Source organism: Propithecus coquereli, unplaced genomic scaffold, assembly GCF_000956105.1.
Source record: "Propithecus coquereli isolate 6110/MARCELLA unplaced genomic scaffold, Pcoq_1.0 Scaffold65, whole genome shotgun sequence".
Classification (NCBI taxonomy): domain Eukaryota; kingdom Metazoa; phylum Chordata; class Mammalia; order Primates; family Indriidae; genus Propithecus; species Propithecus coquereli.
Window position 1 is genome coordinate 4514436 of NW_012152507.1, and position 22457 is coordinate 4536892.

General features: G+C 35.2%; 1 protein-coding gene across 5 annotated transcripts in view; it reads left to right on the forward strand.

Annotated features, from left to right (window-relative positions):
- Window positions 1-22457, forward strand: part of DCLK2 (doublecortin-like kinase 2) — a 152916-nt gene that overhangs the window by 18888 nt on the left and 111571 nt on the right. For all 5 annotated transcript variants that reach the window (XR_001138125.1, XM_012660040.1, XM_012660043.1 and 2 more), the window contains exon 2: window positions 5723-6057. Coding sequence is in view for 4 of the 5 variants with exons in the window: in XM_012660040.1 (XP_012515494.1) it covers window positions 5723-6057 (335 nt within the window). In the remaining variant the exon portion in view is untranslated. The remainder of the gene's footprint in view (window positions 1-5722; window positions 6058-22457) is intronic.

The following is a 22457-nucleotide window of genomic DNA, read 5'->3' on the forward strand; positions in this document are numbered from 1 at the left end:
GCTAGGATTACAGGCGTGAGCCACTGTGCCCGGCCTGACAAACATATTTTAAATGTCTGTTGAGTACTGGGTATTGTGCTAGATGAAAGAATAGTATGAAGAAGGTATAATCGGTTTTTTTTTTTTTTTTGAACCAGCTTGCAGTTTAGTCAGTTGTTTGTGACCAGGGACTGTTGTCAGAGTCACTTGTGGAATTAAAAAAATCTTACCAGCATGTTCAGGTTCCACCCACTTTCCAGTGATTCTGTTTCAGTTGAACTAAGGTAGGGCTCAGGCATCTGTACTTTTGCAGCAAAATCACCTGACTTTTAAAGAAATTCTCCATTAAGAACCATGGAAGGGACAGATAAAGAATAAATGATTATGAGAAATTCATGTTTTAGAAGCTTGGGTACAAAAAGAGCACTTGAGTGATATGATTTAAATTTTTTTAATAACTATAATATAGCTACAGAAAGTATATAAAACATAGATGCACAAACCAACAAACTATTATGAAGTGAACACCTTTGTGACTATTAGCCAAGTCAAAAAATATAGGCTAGGCACAGTGACTCATGCCTGTAATCCCAGTGCTTTGGGAGGCCAAGGCAGGGGGGCATTGCTTGAGGCCAGGAGTTCAAGACCAGCCTGGGCAACATAGACCCTGTCTTAAAAAAAAAAAAAAAAAAAAAAAATTAACCAGGGGTGGTGACATGTGCCTATAGTCCTAACTACTTGGGAGGCTGAGGCAGGAGGATCACTTGAGCCCAGGAGTTTGCACTCTAGCCTTGGCAATAGAGCAAGACCCTGTCTTGGGAAGGGAAAAAAAAAAAGGGAAGCCTACAAGCGTGTGTTCTTTTGTCATCTTTTGCTCACCATTATTTATAAAATTCATCCAAGTTGTTGCACATAGCTCTCGTTCTTTTTCATTTCTGTACAGTGGTTTGTTATATGACCATACCACAATCTATGTATCCATCCTCCTGTTGGACATGTGGATTGATTCTCATCTTTGGTTATTGGGCAATACTTCTATGAACATATATGTGTGTATATATATTAATATATATATAGTGCCTGTGTGCATGAGTTTTTCCAGCAAGTTTTCCTGGAGTGATTTCTGGGCCATGGCCTATCTATACTGTTAACGTAGTTACTAGGTAATGCCAACCTATTTTTCCTAAGTGACTGAACTGATTTAAGATCCTTTCAGTGTATGAAAGTTCCTCTTGCTTGCTAGGGCCCTTAATCTTGATGGGTCAGTGAAAAAGAGGCAGGGGAGGAGGAAGAGGAGGAAGGTTATTTTAGACATAAGAAGGAATGAGAATAAGCGGGTATGATGAGTTTGGAAGGAGATTGCAAACGCACTGATAGGACACTAATTTAGGAACCTGTGGGAAAGTGGTGGGAGATGAGGCTGGAAGTGTGATATGTGAGGAGTTTGGCTTTTATTTCTAAGGGCAGTGAAGAGGCAAAAGATATCAAATCTACATTTTAAAAAGCTTGCTGTGACAGCTATGTGGAAGATGAGGGGGTGAAGGCCAGATACAGGGAGTTTGAATGCTCTAATCCCCAGAGAAATGAGGGAAGGCAGAGTAGAAGGAGTTGGTTTCCAGAGATGTTTAGACCCAAATCAACAGTTTTTTGCCAATTCTGTCAAACGTGGGGAAAAGGGGCAGAGAAGCAGGAGTATTGGTTTTGCTTAGGTGACTGTATAGGTGGTGATTTCATTCAGTAAGTTGGTCCAATTAGGAAGAGGAGAGTTTGAGGTCAGGGTGGCAAAGATGGAGAGGGAAAGTAGTTTTAGACAAGTAGCACATGAGATATCCGTAGATTATCTGGACAGATACATAACAGTTAAGTTATATAACCACCTTACACTTCTATTCATCCTCTTTCTATATAGAAAGCAAAACCCTCTTTGTAGATAGTATTCATGTGATGAGAATTTGCCAGATGATTTCTCCCCAATCTCTTATGGTCAAAGAACTGGAAAGAGAGAAGGCAGGGGAGGGAGAATGAATATGTATATTAATGTATGTATCTCACCTCCCCGCAGTCAGAGACCACCAGGAACATACATATAGTTGAACAAGTTGGGTTTTTTGCTCATTGCAGTGAGGAAGAACACGCATAATAGGATACCATGAGGTGTCTTAGTGAGAGGGTGTTAGAACCTATCATAGGACCTTGGGCTTTGGTTGGGTGATTTTTCAGGAAGATCTAAGGAAGCAGAGACTCACTCTGTGCTGGGTGCTGTCAGAATGCAGGGCAGTTCTATGATTGGGTATCTCTATAAATCTTATAGGAAGGACAGACTAGATGGAGGGAAAAGCTGTAATTGGTAAAGAAATAGCAGTCACTTATTCAGTGCAGGAGGGGGATTTGGTATCGTGGGTTGCATAGTGACCTTGTTTTTATGCCACTTTATCATAACAAAGTCTCGGAGTGACTTTTTTGGATATAGTCTGTGAGATTATGTCCAACAGGAGAACAAAATGGCCTAACTCTGAGTACCAGACCAGCTTGTAATAACGTTGAGGTCTAGCTGTGTAAGTCATATCAGTTCTGGATTTCAGGGACTGCTCTATTTTTCATATATCTAAATATGAAAAATACATATATGATACTTCTAGTTTAGCTCTGATTTTTTTTTTTTTTAACTCTGATTTTTAATTGAGATCTTATTCTTGTTTTGGCGAATGCAGTTTTACCATGTATTTGCAAGAGTTAGAAAAAAGTCTTTTATGATGATATATTTTATGAGTATATTAAGACTCATTACTTCAGGATGTGCTTTTTTTTTTTTTTTAAGCCATGTCAGTAGCATAAAATGTACTGCCATTTGGAAAACTCGTTATATTTCTGGAAAATGAGAAAACAGAAGATTCTTGCATTGATCCAGGTGGGATGTGGGTGGTGGTGAAGGCAGAGAGGAGGGGAATTTTTAGAACTATTTAGAAGATAGACAGAACTTGATGCCATAGTGTAGTAGCTAGGGAAGCCAGAGAGTGAAGGGCGACACCTAGGTTTCTAGCTGGTAGTTGGCGCAGTGATGGAGAAAGGGAAGAAGCACAGGTTGGCAGGGGAGTAACAGATCTTAAGCAGGAGCCCCTACAGTAGCAAGAACCTGGTGAGGGGAGGCTGATTGCTTCTAATCAATCTTGTAGGTGGCTGATATCTAACAGAGAATAATTTATTGATTGATTAACATCAAGAGGTGTAACTGCCTAGGGAACCAACCTCTGAAATTCTTTTGTCAGCACATTGTCCCCTTATAGGCAAATCTATATAAGAGACAAAAATCACGATCAGAAGATTGTTTGATCTGGGTGGGGACATAACAAGGAAAGCTAGCATGGGTAAATCTTGGTGGCTGTGGTCATCAAGCTATGTATGACATCTGTACTTTACAGACTTATCTGACTCCTAAACCATGTCCTGAACCTGTGTGCTAAAACGTTGAGTGCCAAGGTTACCAAAGTGGGTTTCATACCATGTCAGCACTTAGCATGAGAGCTAGCACATAGTAGGTACTCAGTGCATATTGTGAGGAGGAGTCTAGGCCAAAAGGGCCGTGGGTGCAGGGAAAGGGGTGAGGCTGTGGAACTATTTGTCTCTGCTATGTGTGTAGAGGTGGCGAAGCTCTATCTTGTAGGCATTTACCAGCCTGGCTCAAAACATTGCAAATTTATTGTAGAACTGGTCTACACGTTTTTAATAGAAACATTATGAAGGGAAGAAGGGAGAGAAGGAGGGAATTAAAATTCACCTGTAATTACACACAAGCAAATTAAGGAACTTCCTTTACCTATTTTCATCCTGACATTCCGAACTCATGTAAAGAAACAAAATGCAGACAAATTTAAAAAGCAGCTCTCCTAGTTGATAATGTCAACTGTACAGGGACCAGTTGATCAAGAAAATCTGATATATTAAAATTTCCTGTTTTTTTTTCTTTTTGCCATTGTTTTTCCTCTTTATATTGGGAGAGGCTTTCCCCAGCTGACTTACTCATCCTTGCCTCCCCCCTTCTTTTTTTAAAATCACTTTCTCTTGCTAAGATTCTCTCCCCGCCCAACTTATATTTTGGATCAGAACATACAATTAAATTTTTGTAATAGGTGAAAATAGGAGCTTTTCAATGTGAGAGTTCCTTTCGCTATGAAATTAAAGTGAAACAATAATTATTTTTTGTTCATTAATATATATGTGTATAGTTCTATTTTATTAAATTGATACCTATTTTTGAAATTATGTGTCATTTTCCCAGATGGTCATACTATGAAAAATGATTTAGGTCAGCCTATAGAGATGAAAAATCTCTAACTAAATGGTAGTGGTTAGGCTAGATTTTAAAGATGACTGGTGTAGAGGCAGTGTTAAAGCCTCTGACTGGTTCTCTAGTTATCTTGGGCAGTGCCCCGATTATACCTTTATACTTTTAAATCCTTCTTGTATGCCTGATCTGTTACCAAATTATTCATGTGCCTTTGGGAGTCTCTAAAGTTCTTCATTAATAGTTTCAAGAGCATCGTGATAATAGCTAAATATAATATTGATATTAATAGGTTTTCTTTAGGAATTCCCTTTCACTCGTTTGGTCATTTTTATTTTAAGCATTTATAAAAGTTAAGATTCATATAATAATTATTATATTGAGTTTGTTATGCTGAATGATGTGAAAAAATAATAGATTCTTTTTGAGTTACAGGATATCTTAGAGAAAAATCTTTTGAGTGTAACCCTCTTATCTTGTATGTCAAAAACTCAAGAGTAAAAGAACTGGGGGATTTGTGAGTTTCCTGAAAGAAAAATTATGATATCTCAACATATAAATTTGAAAATTTGGGAAATTAAAATTAGTAAACATTGAATTAGTAAGCCAGTTGGCAAATAATATAGCTTTTATGTTGTACTTAATACAAGTTAAGCAGAAGGCTTCATGAGTAATGAACACATCATTTTAACTACTTAATATCCTTTACTATTTAAGTAGATATGGAGAAGGTTGTCTGTTGGAACTTATTGGTTATTTTAAGCTTACATTCTTTAAGAAAAAAATGCCTCAGGAAGGCGTTTCCCTAAGTTAAGAAAAAAATGTGTTTCAAGCTGCCAAAACTCTTCTTTCACTTTTGTGGTGCTTCGGTAATTGACTAAATAATCCTATAATTGAGTATGGTTTAGTCAGCTATATAAAGATACACAGATTATTCTTTGATTAGGACTGAAATCTATAATTGGGAGAAAGAAAATATTTTTTATTTCTTTATATGAATATATTTTGTGATATAATGATTTCTACTGTTAATAGAATGGGATGATTTTTCTTTTTTCTTTTTATTTTTTGTACTAAGTCAGTTAATAGGCTTTTGGAACTAGGAAGTACTTGAGAATTCAGCTGGTTCAGCCACTTCACTTTAAAGCTAATGATACCGAGGACCAAAGTGTGGAGAAATGAGTTATCCAAGGTGACACATTTGGTCAAAATAAAATCCAGCTCTCACTCTGATATCTCGGTCCAGTGCTTTTCACCCTGTAATCTGTTATTTCAAAACCAATCTGGATGCTATTTGAGAGAAAGGGAGGTGGGAGAATGCCACAGGAACAGGACGTACGTCCGCTTTCAGTGAACCTGTTAAGGTCAGTTCACTGAATGGGTCTGCAGCACCTATTCTTCAGACAAGATGCTTCTGTGGTGGGGATAATCATGCTAATAATATTAATTTTTGCTTTCTAGGTGAGAGTTACGTGTGTGCATCCAACGAACCATATCGTAAAGTCGATTACACCAAAAATGTTAATCCGAACTGGTCCGTAAACATCAAGGGTGGGACAACCCGAGCCCTGGCTGCTGCCTCCTCTGTGAAAAGTGAAGTAAAAGAAAGTAAAGATTTCATCAAACCCAAGTTAGTGACTGTGATTCGAAGTGGAGTGAAGCCTAGAAAAGCTGTGCGGATCCTTCTGAATAAAAAGACTGCTCATTCCTTTGAACAGGTCTTAACAGATATCACCGAAGCCATTAAACTAGACTCAGGAGTAGTCAAGAGGCTCTGCACCCTGGACGGAAAGCAGGTAAGATGCTTCTAACCCTCAGCTCTTCATCTTACTTTTAAACTCCTTGTACCGTGGTGGTTACGTATTCAACGATAGAAATTTAGTAGTCTGCTAGAAATTATTCTAGTAGTCCTGCTCGAGAAGTGAGTGTGTGTGTTAGCCTTTATTGTGAAAAATGGCTTACATTTCTCCAAGTATCTCAAAAGTGAGTGTGGAGAAGTCTATCATATACAACTTTTGGTTGTTGGAAGGGAAAATGTAAATTTCTGAGGGAAAAGTATAGGTTAAGGAGGCATCCTGCATTAATTGGGATGTTGGGCTTGGGTATCACAGGAGTCAAAATTTAAAGGTCTTTAACATTTTTAGAAAAGCCTATTCTCCCTAGTTATGTGTAATATGGAAAACACATGTCAAAAGAAAGTATTTTTATAGGAATGTCCATATAAGTTTCATAGGGAACAATGGAAGTAATTAGCAATTCTGTAAAATGAACACCAATTGCACAGGAAAATACAAGTCAAATTATGGTAACAATACATCAGGGAATCTAATGGACTAAAAAAATTGGGCATATTGCAAGAACACATGAAAAGCAGTATATAAATACTGAATTTTGCCACAGACTATCATTTCTAAAAAGAAACATGTGGCTTCTGAAATATATTTTCCCCCAATTTCCATAAAGTTAAATTGTTTATATTTACATTGTATTAAAAATTATAGTTTCCAACATTAAATTTGTTCATCCCATTTTGTTTCTTTCTTCCCTCTAACATCTTTATTGTGAAGCGTATGGCTCATGAAGTGCTAAGAATGAATACTATAAACACTGGAGTGGTGTCTCCTGTGGAAAAACACAATCGAAGTAGTTTCTAATTTTCTAAGACCAGATCTAGTTAGTATTTTCTGAAATATTAACAAAATTTAAATGAGCGAGACTCCATTTCTACAAAAAAAAAAAAAAAAAAATTATCTGGGCGTGGGAGTGCACGCCTGTAGTCCCAGCTACTTAGGAGATTGTGGCAGGAGAATTGCTTGAGCCCAGGAGTTTGAGGTTGTAGTTTGAGCCCTGATGATGCCACTGCACTGTAGCCCTGGTGACAGCGTGAGACACACTGTCTCAAGGAAAAAAAAAAAAAAAAAATCTGAAGATTCCATTAGATTGTGGTGAGGTTAGAATGACTTTTCCAATTAATTAAATTAATGATTACAAGGTATGTAGTACTTCATAGCAGCTTGCCCCCAAATAGCTTCACAGTATAAATGAAAATAGACACTTTGTACAGTTGAGTTGATAGCACAACACAAAACACCTTAAGACTCACTGTGCAAATAAGTGAAAATAGGCCATATTAAAAGAAAAAGGAGATTTGATGAATCAAATAGCTGATTATGATGGACACAAGGGAGACAAGTATAAAGACTAATATTTAAAATACCTAACCAGAGAGTTGGTTGGTTGGTGAGTGAGTAAAAAAAAAAAAAAGAAAATACCTAACCAAAGGAAAAATGAAAATCTAAACATGTCAGTTTAGCAAAAAATGGAATATAAGATTAAATGCAGGTGAGATTTTAAAAATTAGAACTGAAACTTGGAAATCTCTGGATGAATGATACTCAGGGAAAATATAAGCGAAATAAGGTGAACATCTGATTGAAATGGTAACCATTGAAATTTTAATACTTATCCAAAAAATCATCTTCGGAAAGATTCCAGACTAGAAATGTAAAAATGTTAACTAAAGCACAAGCAACTCAAAATAGACATATTCAGGATAGTACAGTGTGATGAGTAGGACTTACGACAGTAATTAAGGGATGGCTTACTATTAAGACACCCCTTCATACATGAGATCTATGGGATCATAGCATAATAGCACATGTTTGTAACCTTGAAAAGATGTTGTAAGGCATTTGACAAAATACAAAATTCATATTCAGTTAAAGATTTAGTGATTGATTTAATACACTAAAATTTTTGGATCTGAAACCAAAAGCCAATGTATCGATAAACAAATGTGATACTAGAAGTATTTCTGTGACAATGAGGTCCAAGATAAGCATGCCTGATAGGTTCAGTATTCAACACTTATGTATCCTTTCTGATTTTTATTTATGTTTAGTGCAATTTCAGTAAAAATCTAAATGAGATTTTTTGTTTTAGGGGGGGTTGATGGGGAACCTGATAAAGTAATTTTAAAAGTTAACTTAGTAAAATAGGCAGGGAAATTTTAGAAATAATGATTAATGGGCTCTTATGCTACCAGATATGAAATCATCATTCTCATACCACACCAAAAATATATTCCAGGTGTTTAAAAAATATACATGTCAAGATGAAACAAGAGGTAAAGAAAATATGTCAATACTAATGTTGAAATGGGAAAGAATTTTCTTAGCATGAAAATTAGTGGGGAAATCACAAAGGGAAAGATTGGTTAGACAATATAAAAATTAAAGATTTCTGGATGTCAAGTAAGGGGTATATGCCTTTATATTGAGTTGTAATTTTATCTGAAAGAGACGAATACTGCAATGGGTAAATAGATAAAAATTTTAACAATTTGAAAAGGTGTAGAATTATAAATAGTAAACATTAAAAAATGATCAGTCTCACTAATAAAAATGTGATTTAAAGCAGTGAGATATTTTAATATTTAAAATTGACAAGCTTTTAAAAAATGTTCACTGTTTTTTGAATATGCAATGAATTGACATGCTCACATGGCAATGGAAGTGTAAAATTCATAAGCTTTATGGAAAACAGTTTTTTAATATGTATAACTATACAGATGTTCTTACTATTTAAACTAGTAAATTAACTTTTGGAATTTATCCTGAATAACCTGAGATGCAAACATAATTACTCATGAGAATGTTCATTGCAGCATAAAAGCAAAAGATTGGAAACAGTTTCAAATCTCTAAAGTAGAAAACAGTTAAATGATATTACCATAGAATTCATCTGTACTAGCCATTAAAAATTACATTTGGGGGAATATTTAAAGACATGAGAAAATGTTAAATGGAAAAAGCAAGAAACAAATTCTGTGTAGTATGTTTTCAATTCTGTGTTAAAGAAAACCAGATGAAGAAGAATTTTTTTAAAAAGTAATTCAGAAAGAAACAAGATTATATTTGCCATCAGAAATTGAATATCTGCTGTTCTGATTTCCACTACTTCTTCCCCATGTCTGCTCAAAAGCAAAAATTTAAGAACTGAGAAAGAACAGACTGATCTCATTCAGATTTTAGAAATTCAAACACATTATGAATAATCCTTGAAATTTTTGTATGTGGCTATAAAATGTTACAAGTATCACTTTTGTCACTGTTTATGCCTTATGAACTTAAACATTATTTTCCATGTGTAAAGAAAAGACATTTATAAACTTTCAAATAAGATATTTCTTTGGAAAAATTACAAATTTAATTTTTGAAAGACATAACTTTGGATATTGCATTTTCAGAGTACCAGGTATCCTTAAAAGCTATAGTTTCCTTGCTGCTGAGTTAAATGTTGTACTATATAGGTGGACGTGGTATTCTTCAAAACTTCACGTCTGTTTTTGGTACATACAATTATAGAGAGAACATCAAATCTTTGAAATAGAATTGTCTTATGTTTAAGATTAATGCAAACCTTTAAATACGCAGTATTCATTTTTTTATATTAAAAAAATACTCCGTGGGCTTGCATACTTGATCTCATCTGAAAGGCCAAGAAGTGAGTGATTCTATGGGTATGTAAAACTTCTCTGAAAATTCTCAAGGAAGGGACAGCTTTCCTTAGGTGAAGAGAAAGTAATGAGAAAGAAACTAAGGTCTGTTAATGCGTTGTCCCTGCACAAAATTTTAGATGTCTGCCTTAAATTTTATTTTATTTTTCTAGTTACTTCCTACACAGATTTGTTGTTTTCATTTTAAATTTATCTGATCTTCAACACAAGGATAGAAATTAAATAACTTTTAGGAAATATACTACCAGCAGTCGCTGACCCTTTCCTGACACCTAGGTGAGAGTTTTAAGGGGCCTGTTTATTTTTTATGGGCTTGCAAACTTTTCTGATTGAAGACAATGGTGTGTCATGTGCCTGTAGCATTTCTGTTGCTAAAAGTATCCCTTCAATCTTTTCTTCCTTCAGAATGGATGGACACATCTTCCTATTAGTATTGACTCCATTTATGAGGTCTGACTTGGTTAGTACAAGAACTCATGTGTTTTAATGTCTCTTTATAAAATCACTTAAAATAAAATCACATTTTTGGGTTTTATCCATGTTAACTCTTAGGTTTTCTTCAGTGTAGAGCAGTGATTCTCAACCAGGGGTGATTTTGTCCCTAGGGAACATACGGTAATAGAGTCACTTTTTGTTTGTCACAACTGGGGCTGGGGATTCTACTGGCATCTGCTGGGTAGAGGCTAGGGCTGCTGCTAACCATTCCACAATGCACAGGACAACCATGACAAAATTCTTTGTTGTCCAAAATGTTAAAAGTGCTGAGATTCAGAAATCCTGAGAGAAAGTGAAATGATTCAAAAGGAAATGCTACTTGTTTGAATATTAACTTTGTTATTAGGCCGCATGCTTTATTTGAGAACAGATGGATGTCCTCATAGCCTGTCCACTTGTTATCTGGTTGATGCAGGTGTGTTAGAATGTCATGGTTTATAGTCTTTGTTGTCTTGGATTTCAATCTGCTTGTTTTCATTTTGTGAGGCAGGCATATGATTGGGAAGTACAGCTTCACAGGTGATTAAATAAAGGCATCCCAAATGGTTTTATATGTATTTAAAGTGAAGTGTGAGGAATCATGATTTAATTTTGTGAGTTTTCAGGTATTATATTTGATACTTAAAAGTGATGTCATTGTTAGGTTGTATATTTTCTTAAAAATCACTATGTGTTTATAGATGGGATGACTAGAAAAAAATGATCTGTAAAGACAAGACGTGACTATTTTCCTCTTAATTTTCTTTTAACTTGCAGTTAATTTGGATTAAATGCTTCACTTAAATGTGTTTCTTTAAAAAACAAAACCTTCTTGAACTTCTAAGTTAAAAGGATTGTATAGGAAAACAAGGTTTGCATTTTAAATTTTTTTAAAAAGTGACTTATAATAAACTTCAGCGGGGAGAGTTATTTAAAAATGTCTTTATTCTGTTAAGGGACTGAAATGTCCAAATATAGCTTTTGTCCACATGTGTAAAAAAAAATTCTAGCTTTTAGCTTTCCCAGAAACAGCAGAATTTTAACATTAAAAGAAACACATTTTGTGGAATTTTGGAACAAGCTAATTCTTGTCATGGGCAGAGGCAAAACAGATTCAGAAATTGCTTGCAGTTGATGTTTCAGGGGTAAAACACTTCCAGACTTTGGGCCCACTGCCAACCTTAGGACGGCCCACTGCCAACCTCAGGATGCTCACGTGCAGTGGGTCCTCTTTGGGGAACATGGCAGCCCCTTGGAGCTCCTCCGTCTTGTCAGCCATCTTAGAGTTTATGAAGGTTTCCATCTTTTTAAAAAGTTGATTTCATGGATACTGTAACATAAATAATATTTGTACCTTTTATGGAATCACATTTTCTAGTGAAAGTTCATTTCTTTGTAATGGTGTCACCATACTTGATACAAAGCAATTTCTTCTCAAAAATTACTACATAAAAGTTAAATGGTTGATATATATTCATAAATATTTTCTACAGTTCATTTAATTTTGATATAATTTTTCCTTGAAGTAAACAGGGACAGAATTTGGTATTAATTCTCACACTGTTCCCAATGTATGCATTTCCTTTTGTCCATGGTAGAAATCCAGACACCTATGTTTTGTCCTACTAGATACATTCACACCTCCAAAGTGTTGGTAGCCCTGATCTGCCTGAAGTAATGAAAAATTTATCCCAACCAGGATTCAACAAGACTAAGAGCAACTAGTAATATTTTTCAGTATAGCAGGAAGTGTACAGGTATAGAAAAGGAGAGAAAATGTTTTGTTCTTTGATTCCTGATCTAAGGAGATTTACCTCAGATTTTATAAAAGCGGGGTGGTAGGGCTTAATCTTTGTTTTTGGTAAACCCCTGTTTTCAAAGAGAGATCCGAAAAGTGGGAAGGAAGAAGGAAATATTTAGATGGCCCTCTTTTCTTTTTCCTGTTTTTTTTTTTTGGTTTAAGTGAAGTTTGTATTTTTGCCATGCTGATATTCACTGTGAAGCAATTTCCCCTGACCTTAAACAATATTTTCTCCCTTTTATTAGGAAGCTAGAGAAAAACACTAAAATCCTGTCAGTAACTACTGCAGTTGCAAATTAGAAGAGATGTTTGGGAGAAACAATTTTAGCTCCAAACAAATTATGCAATGTAAAGTGTAGGGGAGATAAAAATGACATCACTGCAAACTCTTGTTTTTCCTTAATTATTCCTTTGATATCTAAAGGGAGTAACACATCTGGCGTGAAGATTGTGTTAAAATTAGGTTATTAAACTGAAACTTACATGCTATCAAATTTTGTTACAAATGTATTCTTTCTTGATTATAATAATGGTTATCGCAATATATATTTTGTTACATGTATTTTACAATGTGTAGAATAATAGCCAAGAGCTTAATTAGCTTATAGATAGCAACTAATAGTTTACTATGCTAGCATTATACTTTAGTGCTTTATATTAGTGTTCTCCACTGATCCTCACAACAACCTTGAGAGTTAGGTACTACAATTCCCATTTTACAGTGGCGTATTGGAGCAAAGAGAAATCAAGTAGCTTATTTAGAATCACACAACTGGTGGTGGTGGAGTGGGGATTCACCCCCAGGAAGTGAGATCTTAGATCCTGCACTCTTCCTGGCTGTGCAGTTAGCCCCCTGTGGTCAGGCTCTGGGAGAGGCTTCAGTGGTAATTATGAGGGACAGGACAAATAACTAGTAAGTTAATCAGGTGATTTCAAAAAAATTTTTTTCAAAGACTTTAAAGTCATGATTTCACCTAGTGGTTACCAGGTAAAAATCAGTGTTGTGTTGTAAAATTATACCTTGAGTAGGATCTGAAAAATTTTAGAATAGGTTAAAGAGTGATTATGTGTTAGGCAAAAAGATGACCGTTAGAGTTATTTTATACATTAAATTTTAAAATTAAGGAATATGACACTGCAGAAAGTTTAGAAAATATAGAAAAAAATACAGTTCTTCCATTTTAATGCTATATTTTAATAAGTATTCCTATACATACATTCATGTACAGTATACATGTTTTTGTTTCTTTTTTAAAGAGAAAACTACCCAAGCAAATAAGTATATTTGCATTGAAAAAATTAAAACAATTCAGAAATATAAAAAGTGAAAGTCTTTTCACACCTTCCCTTCTTCCCCAGCCCCACTCTCCTTCTTAAAGGGAGTCACTAATAAGTTTTGTATAGTTACATACATATGTACACATGCTTTTACATAGCATGGTTTTTACGTGTAATCGTTGCATCCTGTTTTTCCCTTAATTATATTCTTCCATGTTACGTAATCATGTTTCATACTTGAATGACTGAATAATGTTCAGTTGGTTAGATCTACTATACGTTCAATTCTTGAACGTATGAGTTTTTTAGTTTTTCCTTTATCCTCTGATAATCTTGCTGTCTATAGATTTCGACGTGCTTTAGATCATTTCTTTTCCTTAAGATAGATTCCTAGAGGTAGATTAGTGGAAGAGACTATTTTGGGATTTGAGAGATACTATCAAAGCTGTAGACAAAAAGTTGTCCCAGTTGGCAAAGCCAATGGGCATGTGTTCCAGTATTTCCGTAGCTGGGAGAGACTTGTAAATGGATTAGACATGACAGCCAGCTACAACGAATGCCCTTAATTTGTTGCATAGAAGAATGCATATTTTGTGAAGTTCCTATTGTGTAAATTGAGGCCCACTAGCATTCCTCTTACTATTTCCACCTTTGCTACTTTCTGTTCTAGAAATTAGTTTAATGAAAAGAGAAAAGCCAGCTTATCAGTGTTATCAGTTTTATGCCCAGAGCAAGTGCTGACTGACTAGTTTTAAAAACATTAAGCTTAGGGAATACAAAAAAATTTGTTAGCAAGTAACCCACATTATAGTACTTTGTCACCTTATTCTTGAAACATAAGATCTACCACTTCCTTCAGTGTTTGCTTTATAACCTGGGCCTAGATGCCAAAAGTTCCATGAGTATATACTGGTATTTACTGAATTCAAGTAACTTTTTGCTTTGCGACATTTTAACTCAGAATTGAGTTAAGGAGATTATTTGTAATAGATGCTTTAAAAGTTAATTGATTGCTTTTGGTCGTAGCTAACTTTTGGATTTGTTATGTTGTTTTTGTATCTTATCATGGATGCCTGCTGATAGCAGTTTCTTTTTTTATTTTATTTTATTTTATTTTTTTTCTGATAACAGTTTCTACCAATATGTATAATATGTAATATTACTTTACAAGTTTTACTAGATTTCATGGAAGGATCATTTATTCATAATGCTTTATGGTAGAAACAAGGACAAATGTAAAGTCAGTATAGTATTTTAGAATATATAACTAATATAGGGAATTATTTAGTCCAGCTTTCTAATTTTACAAATGAGAGGTGTTTGACAACTCACAGTAGCTTTTGAGAACCTGTTGAAATCTGTGGTTCTTCTCTCCTAAGTAAAACCTGACTTAAAATTTTACATATCATCAGCTAGTTTGCAGATCACTGTGCAGTTTAAGAACCTCTGCTTTGGCCTGTTTTACTCTGTTCCCTTTAGTAAGGGGAAGTGCTTATTTTTAGCCTTGTCAATTTTTTTTAACAGAGCGAAGGTTAGGCTTGACCATGTGCATCCACATTCTTGGGGTGCTGCCTCATAAAAGGATACTTAATTGAATCTAAGCTAGAGGTTGTGTCATGGAGAAAAATAGTGATGGAGTCCGTACAGGCATACCTCAAAGATACAGCAGATTTGGTTACTGCAAAGAAGTGAATGTTGCAATGAAGCGAATATCATGATAAAGACACAGAATTTTTGGTTTCCTAGTGCATATAAAGGTTACGTTTACCCTATGCCATAGTCTATTAAGTGTGTGATAGCATTATGTCAAAAACACAATGTACATACCTAAATTAAAAATACTTACTGCTAAAAAATGCTCATGACAATCGGAGCATTGGGAGTTAAAATCTTTTTGCTGGGGAAGGGGGACTAGCCTTGATGTTGATGGCTGGGTGGTGGTTGCTGAAGGCTGGAGTGGCTGTGGCAATTTCTGAAAATAAGACAACAATGAAGTTTGCCACATTGAATGACTCTTCCTTTCACAAAAGATTTCTCTGTAGTAGGTGTTGCTGTTTGGTAGCATTCTACTCACAGTAGAACTTCTTTCAAAATTGGAGTCACTCTCCTCAAATCCTGTTACTGCTTTATCAACTCAGTTTTTGTAGCATTCTAAATCCTCTGCTGTCATTTCACAGTGTTCACCAGGAGTAGATTCCATCTGAAGATACCACTTTCTTGGCTCATCCATAAGAAGCAACTCCTCATCCATTCAAGTTTTATGAGATTTCAGGAATTCAGCCCCATCTTCAGGCTCCAGTTCTAATTCCAGTTCTTGCTATTTCTACTACGTCTGCAGTTTCATACTCTACCAAAGTCTTGAACCCTTCAGAGTCCTCCATGAGGGTTGGAATCAACTTCCAAGTTCCTGCTAATGTTGCTATTTTGATCTCCTCTCATGAATCACTAATGTTCTTCATGACCTCTAGAATGGTGAATCCTTTCCAGAAGCTTTTCAATTTACTTTGCCCAGATTGATCAGTGAAATCACTGTCTGTCTCAGCTATAAAATCACTATCTATGTCAGCGTTATAAAATGTATTTCTTAAATAATAAGACTTGAAAGTCAAAATGACTCCTTGATCCATGGGCTGCAGAATGGATGTTGTGTTAGCAGACATGAGAACAACATGACTCTTGTACATCTTCATCGGAGCTCCTAGGTAACCAGGTGCATTGTCAATGAGCAGTAATATTTTGAATGGAATCTTTTTTTTCTGAGCAGTTGGTCTCAAGAGTAGGCTTAAAAATATTCAGTAAACCATGCTGTAAACAAATGTGTTGTCATCCAGGTTTTTTTGTTCTATTTATAGAGCATAGGCAGAGTAGATTTAGTATAATTCTTAAGGGCTTGAGGATTTTCAGAATGGTAAATGAGCATTGGCTTCAGCTTAAAGTCACCAGCTGTATTAGTCCTAGCAAAAAAATCAGCCTGTCCTTTGAGGTTTTGAAGCCAAGCATTGATTTCTCTTTTTTAGCTATGAAAATCCTAGATGTCATCATCTTTCAATATAAGTTTGTTTTATCTACATTGAAAATCTGTTTTTTGGCGTAGCCACTTTCATCAATGATCTTGGCTAGATCATCTGGATAACTTGCTGCAGCTTCTCCATCGACACTTGTTGCTTCACCTTGCACTTTTATGTTTTAGAGATGGCTTCTTTCCTTAAACCTCATGAACCAACCTCTGCTAGTTTCAAATGTTTCTTCTGCAGTTTCCTCACCTTTCTCAGCCTTTATAGAACTGAAGAGAGTTCGGGTCTTGCTCTGGATTAGGCTTTGGCTTAAGAAAGTGTTGTTGGCTGGTTTGATCTTCTATCCAGATCACTAAACCTTTCTCTCTATCAGCAATAAGGCTACTTTACTTTCTTATCATTCATGTGTTCACTGGAGTAGCACTTTGAATTTCCTTCAAGAACTTTTCCTTTGCATTCACAACTTGACTGTTTGGTGCAAGAGGGCTAGCTTTCAACATGTCTGAGCTTTTGACAGGCCTTGCTCACTAAATTTAATTATGTCTAGCCTTTGATTTAAAGTGAGAGACATGTGACTGTCCATTTGAACACCTAGGGGCCATCGTTGGGTTATTAATTGGCCTAATTTCAATATTGTTGTGTCTCAGGGAGGTCTGAGGAGAGGGAGAGAGATGGGGGAACGGCTGGTTGGTGGAACAGTCAGAACACATACATCACTTATTGTCCATATAAGCTTGCCAACTTACATAGATGTGGTTCATGGTGTCCAAAACAATTATAGTAGTAACATCAAAGATCACTGATCACCATAAGAAATATAATAATCATGAAAAACTGAAATATTGTGAGAATTGCCAAAATGTAATAGACACACAAAGTGAGCACATTCTGTTGGACAAATGGCTCTGATGGACTTGCTTGATGCAAGTTGCCACAAACCTTCAACTTGTAAAAGTGCCATATCCGCGAACCACAGTATAGTGACGTGCAATAAAATGAGGTATGCCTGCATTTGCTTTTTCAATTTTTCAGATTTAAAAATTAACTTTTCTTTTTTTTTTTTTTTTTTAAATAAGGAAGAGTACCAAACTTGAAACAGCAAGACTAGCGTTCATGAATATTCTCCCTGTGTATTTTTAGGACATTTAATTGTAGTGTGATGCAGCTGCCAGACTCTCAGCATAAAGTGTTGGAAAGCTCTGCAGTCATTAGGCATTCGCCTCCACAGAAGTTTAATTCTCCAAGCCTAAGGACTGTTAGCAATAAAGCAACGCCTACCCAGAAGGAGCATTTTGCTTTTCGTTATGCGTTTCAGGCTCTTCTCAAGACTCACAAGAAGATTTTATTTAAAATTTTCTTTTTTTGTTTTGTACTGGTTTATGGCAGGCTTTTCTAAATGTGAGCATAAAGACATTTGATTATATTTGAAAATATTGTTCTTTTAGTTTGCCCACATGCTAAGTCATTAAAATGCCATTTTAAGTATGAGTTATGGAAGATGTTTAGGTATCTGTGTATTGGTACATACTGAAGCTGACATTAGTTACATAGTTGTGTTTCTGAAAGATTTATAAACACCTCATCTTTTATGCTATGTATATTTTTGTGGTTAAATCTTATGGCTGACACATGCCATTTTGAAAATGAGAATTTAAAAGATAGTTTTTCTTTTCATAAAAAGCAAAAATTATGTAAATAGAAACTTATAAAAGCCCATTTAGGTAACTTAATCCAAATTTTTACATTTTATATGCCTCTTCACTTAATACAATAGCCTAGATTTTACATGTAGACAAAAGATAAAAGTTTAAAAATTTTCTAGAACTTAAAACTGATTTCTATTTCCAGAGCACTCTCACCTAGGCAATACCAATTAACATCTTAATCGTTTCTTGAACTTCTAAGAGTTGAGAAGTATGGTCAATGTGATTTGTGCCCTAAGGAGCTGCTTCTGTGCATTGGAGTTCAGAAAATACAAATTGAAGTTTGACTTAAATATATTCATTTCCTGTGATACACAATCCCATTATAATGAGACAAGGTTCACGTTTATGCAGTGAGGATTGTCATTACAGATTTTTAATGATGGGACTGTAAAGACACCAATATTTAGTGCCAGGTATTGTGCCAGATTGTTTACGCGTGTTGTCATTTATTCTCAAGATCATTGTGCTGTAGGTATGTGATCATATCTCCACATGAAGAATGTTACAGAGCACATTCAAAAAACTTTTGTCCTTTGGTTTTGATTTGCCATCCATCGTGGCTATAACAGTGTAGTAATCCCATGAGACTCCAAGTATTTTGTTACTTGCTCTCAGAACTAGTTTCCAAGATTCAGAGAAATATCAGTTCTACTACTTTATGATTATTCCTAATCGTTTTCCAGAATTTATTATGTAGCATTATTTATTGCATTCATTAGACTTGGCTCTGAATAGCTTCTTAAACTTTTTTCAAAACTTACATTCACCCTCAAATGATGAAGAGTGATACTATCAAGGTTATTCAAAGAATATGATATAGAATGTAATACAATCCTAAAGTTGTATATACTGTTTTGAGCCAGTGTTTCATAAGTGGGGAAACAGAATTTAAAATTATGTGTACACTATATTTATAACTGTCTAAAACTAGTTATGCATGTAGACAAATACTGTAAACCAATATAAATGAAAACAATTTGTCTTAGTGATTAGATTGTAGATCACTGTTCTTTCTGAAAATTTCCATTGTTATGGCTATGCAATAAAGTCAGTATTTTAGGCAGTATCAACATGATTAGATATTAGAGTGGACTCACAAAGGAATCACCTAATCTTCAGACCTTATTTGAATTTTACCAGTTTTCTCATGAAGAAGTCATTCTTACAGTGTTTGTGAGCAGTGGTCTAAGACAGAAAATTTTTTGGCTAATGAAGAATTAATTCATTCAAACGTTAATATTTTGTGCCTATTCTGTAGTAGCACTCTACTAGATACTTGAACAAGGATAAGTATGACAAGGTGTCTGCTTTTGAGGAACTCTTGTAGTGGAAAAGACAGACACAAGAACTAATAATAATTGTAAATCAAGGTGATTCCATAATAGGCCAGGGGTGATACAAGGGACTGTGGTTGGACAGAGAAGGGGAAGCTAACTCTTTGTGGGGGCATCAAAAGTGCTTTGCAGAAGAGATGACAAATTTATTAAGAGCTTTCCAGGTGTAGAATAACATGTTTTAATTTGGTGCTTTAATTTAGAAGGACTATCTCGGGTGATGAGAATATGTATTTTAATATATTTTTTTTCAGGTCTTTTAAATTTTTAAAAACATTTTAACTTTTATTTTGAAATAACTTTAGACTTACAAAAAGGTTGCACAAATTTTGCGTGAAGATTCCATATGCCCTTCATCCAGCTTCCCCTAATGTTAACATCTTCCATAAACAGAGTGAAACTATGTAAAGTAGGAAATTGATAGACAGTACCATTAACTAATCTACAGACCTTATTTGAATTTTGCAAGTATTCCCATAAATGCCCTTTTTCTAGTCCAGGATCCCACATTGCAATTACTTCCTATCTCCTTTATCTCCTCTAATTTGTGATAGTTCCTTAGTCTGTCTTTAATAACCTTGATACTTCTGAAGAGTTCTGGTCAGTTCTTAATATTTTGTGCAGTTCCCTTCAATTTGAGGTTTTCTGGTGTTCTCTTATGATTACGTTGTGGTTGTGGATTCTTGGCAAGAATACTACAGAAGTTAAGTTGTGCCCTTTTCAGTTAATCACATCAGGAACTATGTAATCTCAGTTTGTCTCATTACTGGGGTGGTTAATACTGATCACCTGGTTAAGCGAGTGTTTGCTGGCTTTCTTCACTGTAATTTTACTATTTTTTCATAGAAATTAATAAATATTTTGCAGGGAGATACTTAGAGAATATACAAATACCTTATTTCTCATCATACTTTCCTCCATTAATGTTATCACCCGCTGATGATTCTCGCCCACACCAGGTATTACTGTGCTGTTTGTCAAATAGTGATTTTCTGTTTCCACCATTCCTTCTATATTTGTTAACTGGAATTCTACTCTAAGGAAGAAGTATTCCTTCTCCCCTACTTATTTATTCAGTTAGTTATTTATATTAGTATGACTAAAGAATCTTTGTTTTATCCTATGTGCTATAATTCCTTACTGTCATTTATTTTGTGGCTCAGAATGTCAAAGGGAGATTCAAAGGCTCAGATATGGTGAAAGGGAACTTCAAGTTGGATTCTGTATCTTTTTGACCAGTTTAAGGATATACAGGGGAGTAGGGATTACAGGGAACCTTGTTAGTTCATAATTAGACCTTGTGGCTAACAAAAATATAGTAGCAATTCTGTGTCCCAGTGACTGCTCTAGGTCCACCATTCTCAGGTTTCTTCTCATGCTGCACTGTCTCTCCATGTGGGTCTATAGACATGTGATTTCTATTCATTGTGCCTGTCTTCAGGTTTCTGTGCAACTGTTTCTCTGTGTTTTTGGCATTAAGCCCCTAGAAACTAGGGCTAGAGTATATCTGATTGGTTATTGTCTAGTATAAGAGCACCATCATAGGCCATTAGCATCCATATTCTTGCCTATAGATGACTACTTTTAGGTGAACACCCATGATTTATTTTAAACAAGAGTTGCTGTGGGTTGAGTTGTATGACCCTGCAGCCTATGTACAGTGAACCTGGCTTGAAAGGGGCTGTGAGTATTGCAGGCATCTTAGGGATTCAATGACTGTGTGATTCAGTGGTTCTCAGCTAGAGGCAGTTTTGCCCATGAGGAGACATTTGGAAATTTCTAGGGACATTGTTGAATGTTATAACTGGAGTGGGATGAGGTATGCTACTGGCATCTAATGGATAGAGACCAGGGATGTTGCTAAATATCCTACAGTGCATAGGATAAGTCTCCACAACAAAGAAATTACCTGTTCCAAAACATCAGTGGTGATGAGGTTGAGAAACCGTGGCCTAATTTGATGATTATAAACAGGAAAGAAGTGAAGATATTGAGGGAAATGTAAATGGTTTTGGAATGACCAGGGTAAAGAATGTAGGTATGTACATATGATACAGTGTAGGTATTTGAAATTTAAAAATTAGGCAAAGGCGAGTTATGCACCATATACAATGCATTTCCAAGGGATTTGGATCTCATCCATTGGGCTACGGGTTGGCACCGAAGAATTGTAAGACGATCGGTTTGCATTTTAGAACGTTTACTCTGGAGAGTGAAATGAGTTTACGAAAAAAATGATCAAATCCTAAAAGGTTGAATGTCCCGGGATATGGGAAGCTATTTCAGATAATATTATTTCAGAGTTGTAATATGTTTTACAATTTCCTAAATGGTTTTGAGGAGGTAGCTTAAGTAGATATTCCTAAAGAAATGTGAATAGTTTCAAAGGGTAAAGATTTGGTTTTCTCAGGAAATGAAAAAGATAAAATGGGCCAGGGTAGTAGAGTCTCCTAAGTCTGTGGACAGAAAAGTATTATTTGGTTGGAGATTTTACAGATCTTCATAGTGATTAGAAAGAAGTGGTATTTTATTTCTGACTTTAGTGTTAAAAAAGAGCATTAATTTTCCCTGTGCTTTTTGTTGTTGAAGTATTTGGGATGTTTGCGGCAGAACAGATATCAGGATTGTTGTTTAGAAGTATTACTGGCAATGTAGCTTATGAGTATGTGGTATTGGACTTGTGAATGCTTTTCCCTTTCACTAAGATATACCTGACAAAATAATTGATGATCTGTGGCCAAAGGCAAAATTATATTTGGGAAAACCTGCCATTGCAGTATAAAAAGTACTGCAATATTCTACCCCCAATAACACATTTTATTTACGAATGACTGAAAATATAAAAACTATGACAACAAAAATACATGAATACAAATGTGCTTCTTGGTAACAAATAAAAAGAATACTTTTCCTTAAAATTTAGTGGCATAGCAAATAAATGGTTCAATCTTCATGAATCAGGTTATGATAATTTGTTGGCATAAGTGTAAATGCTTCTTATGCTTTGGCTAGTCATGTGTTATCAAAAGCATAATTTAAATAAATATATTTAATAATAATTTTCATAATTA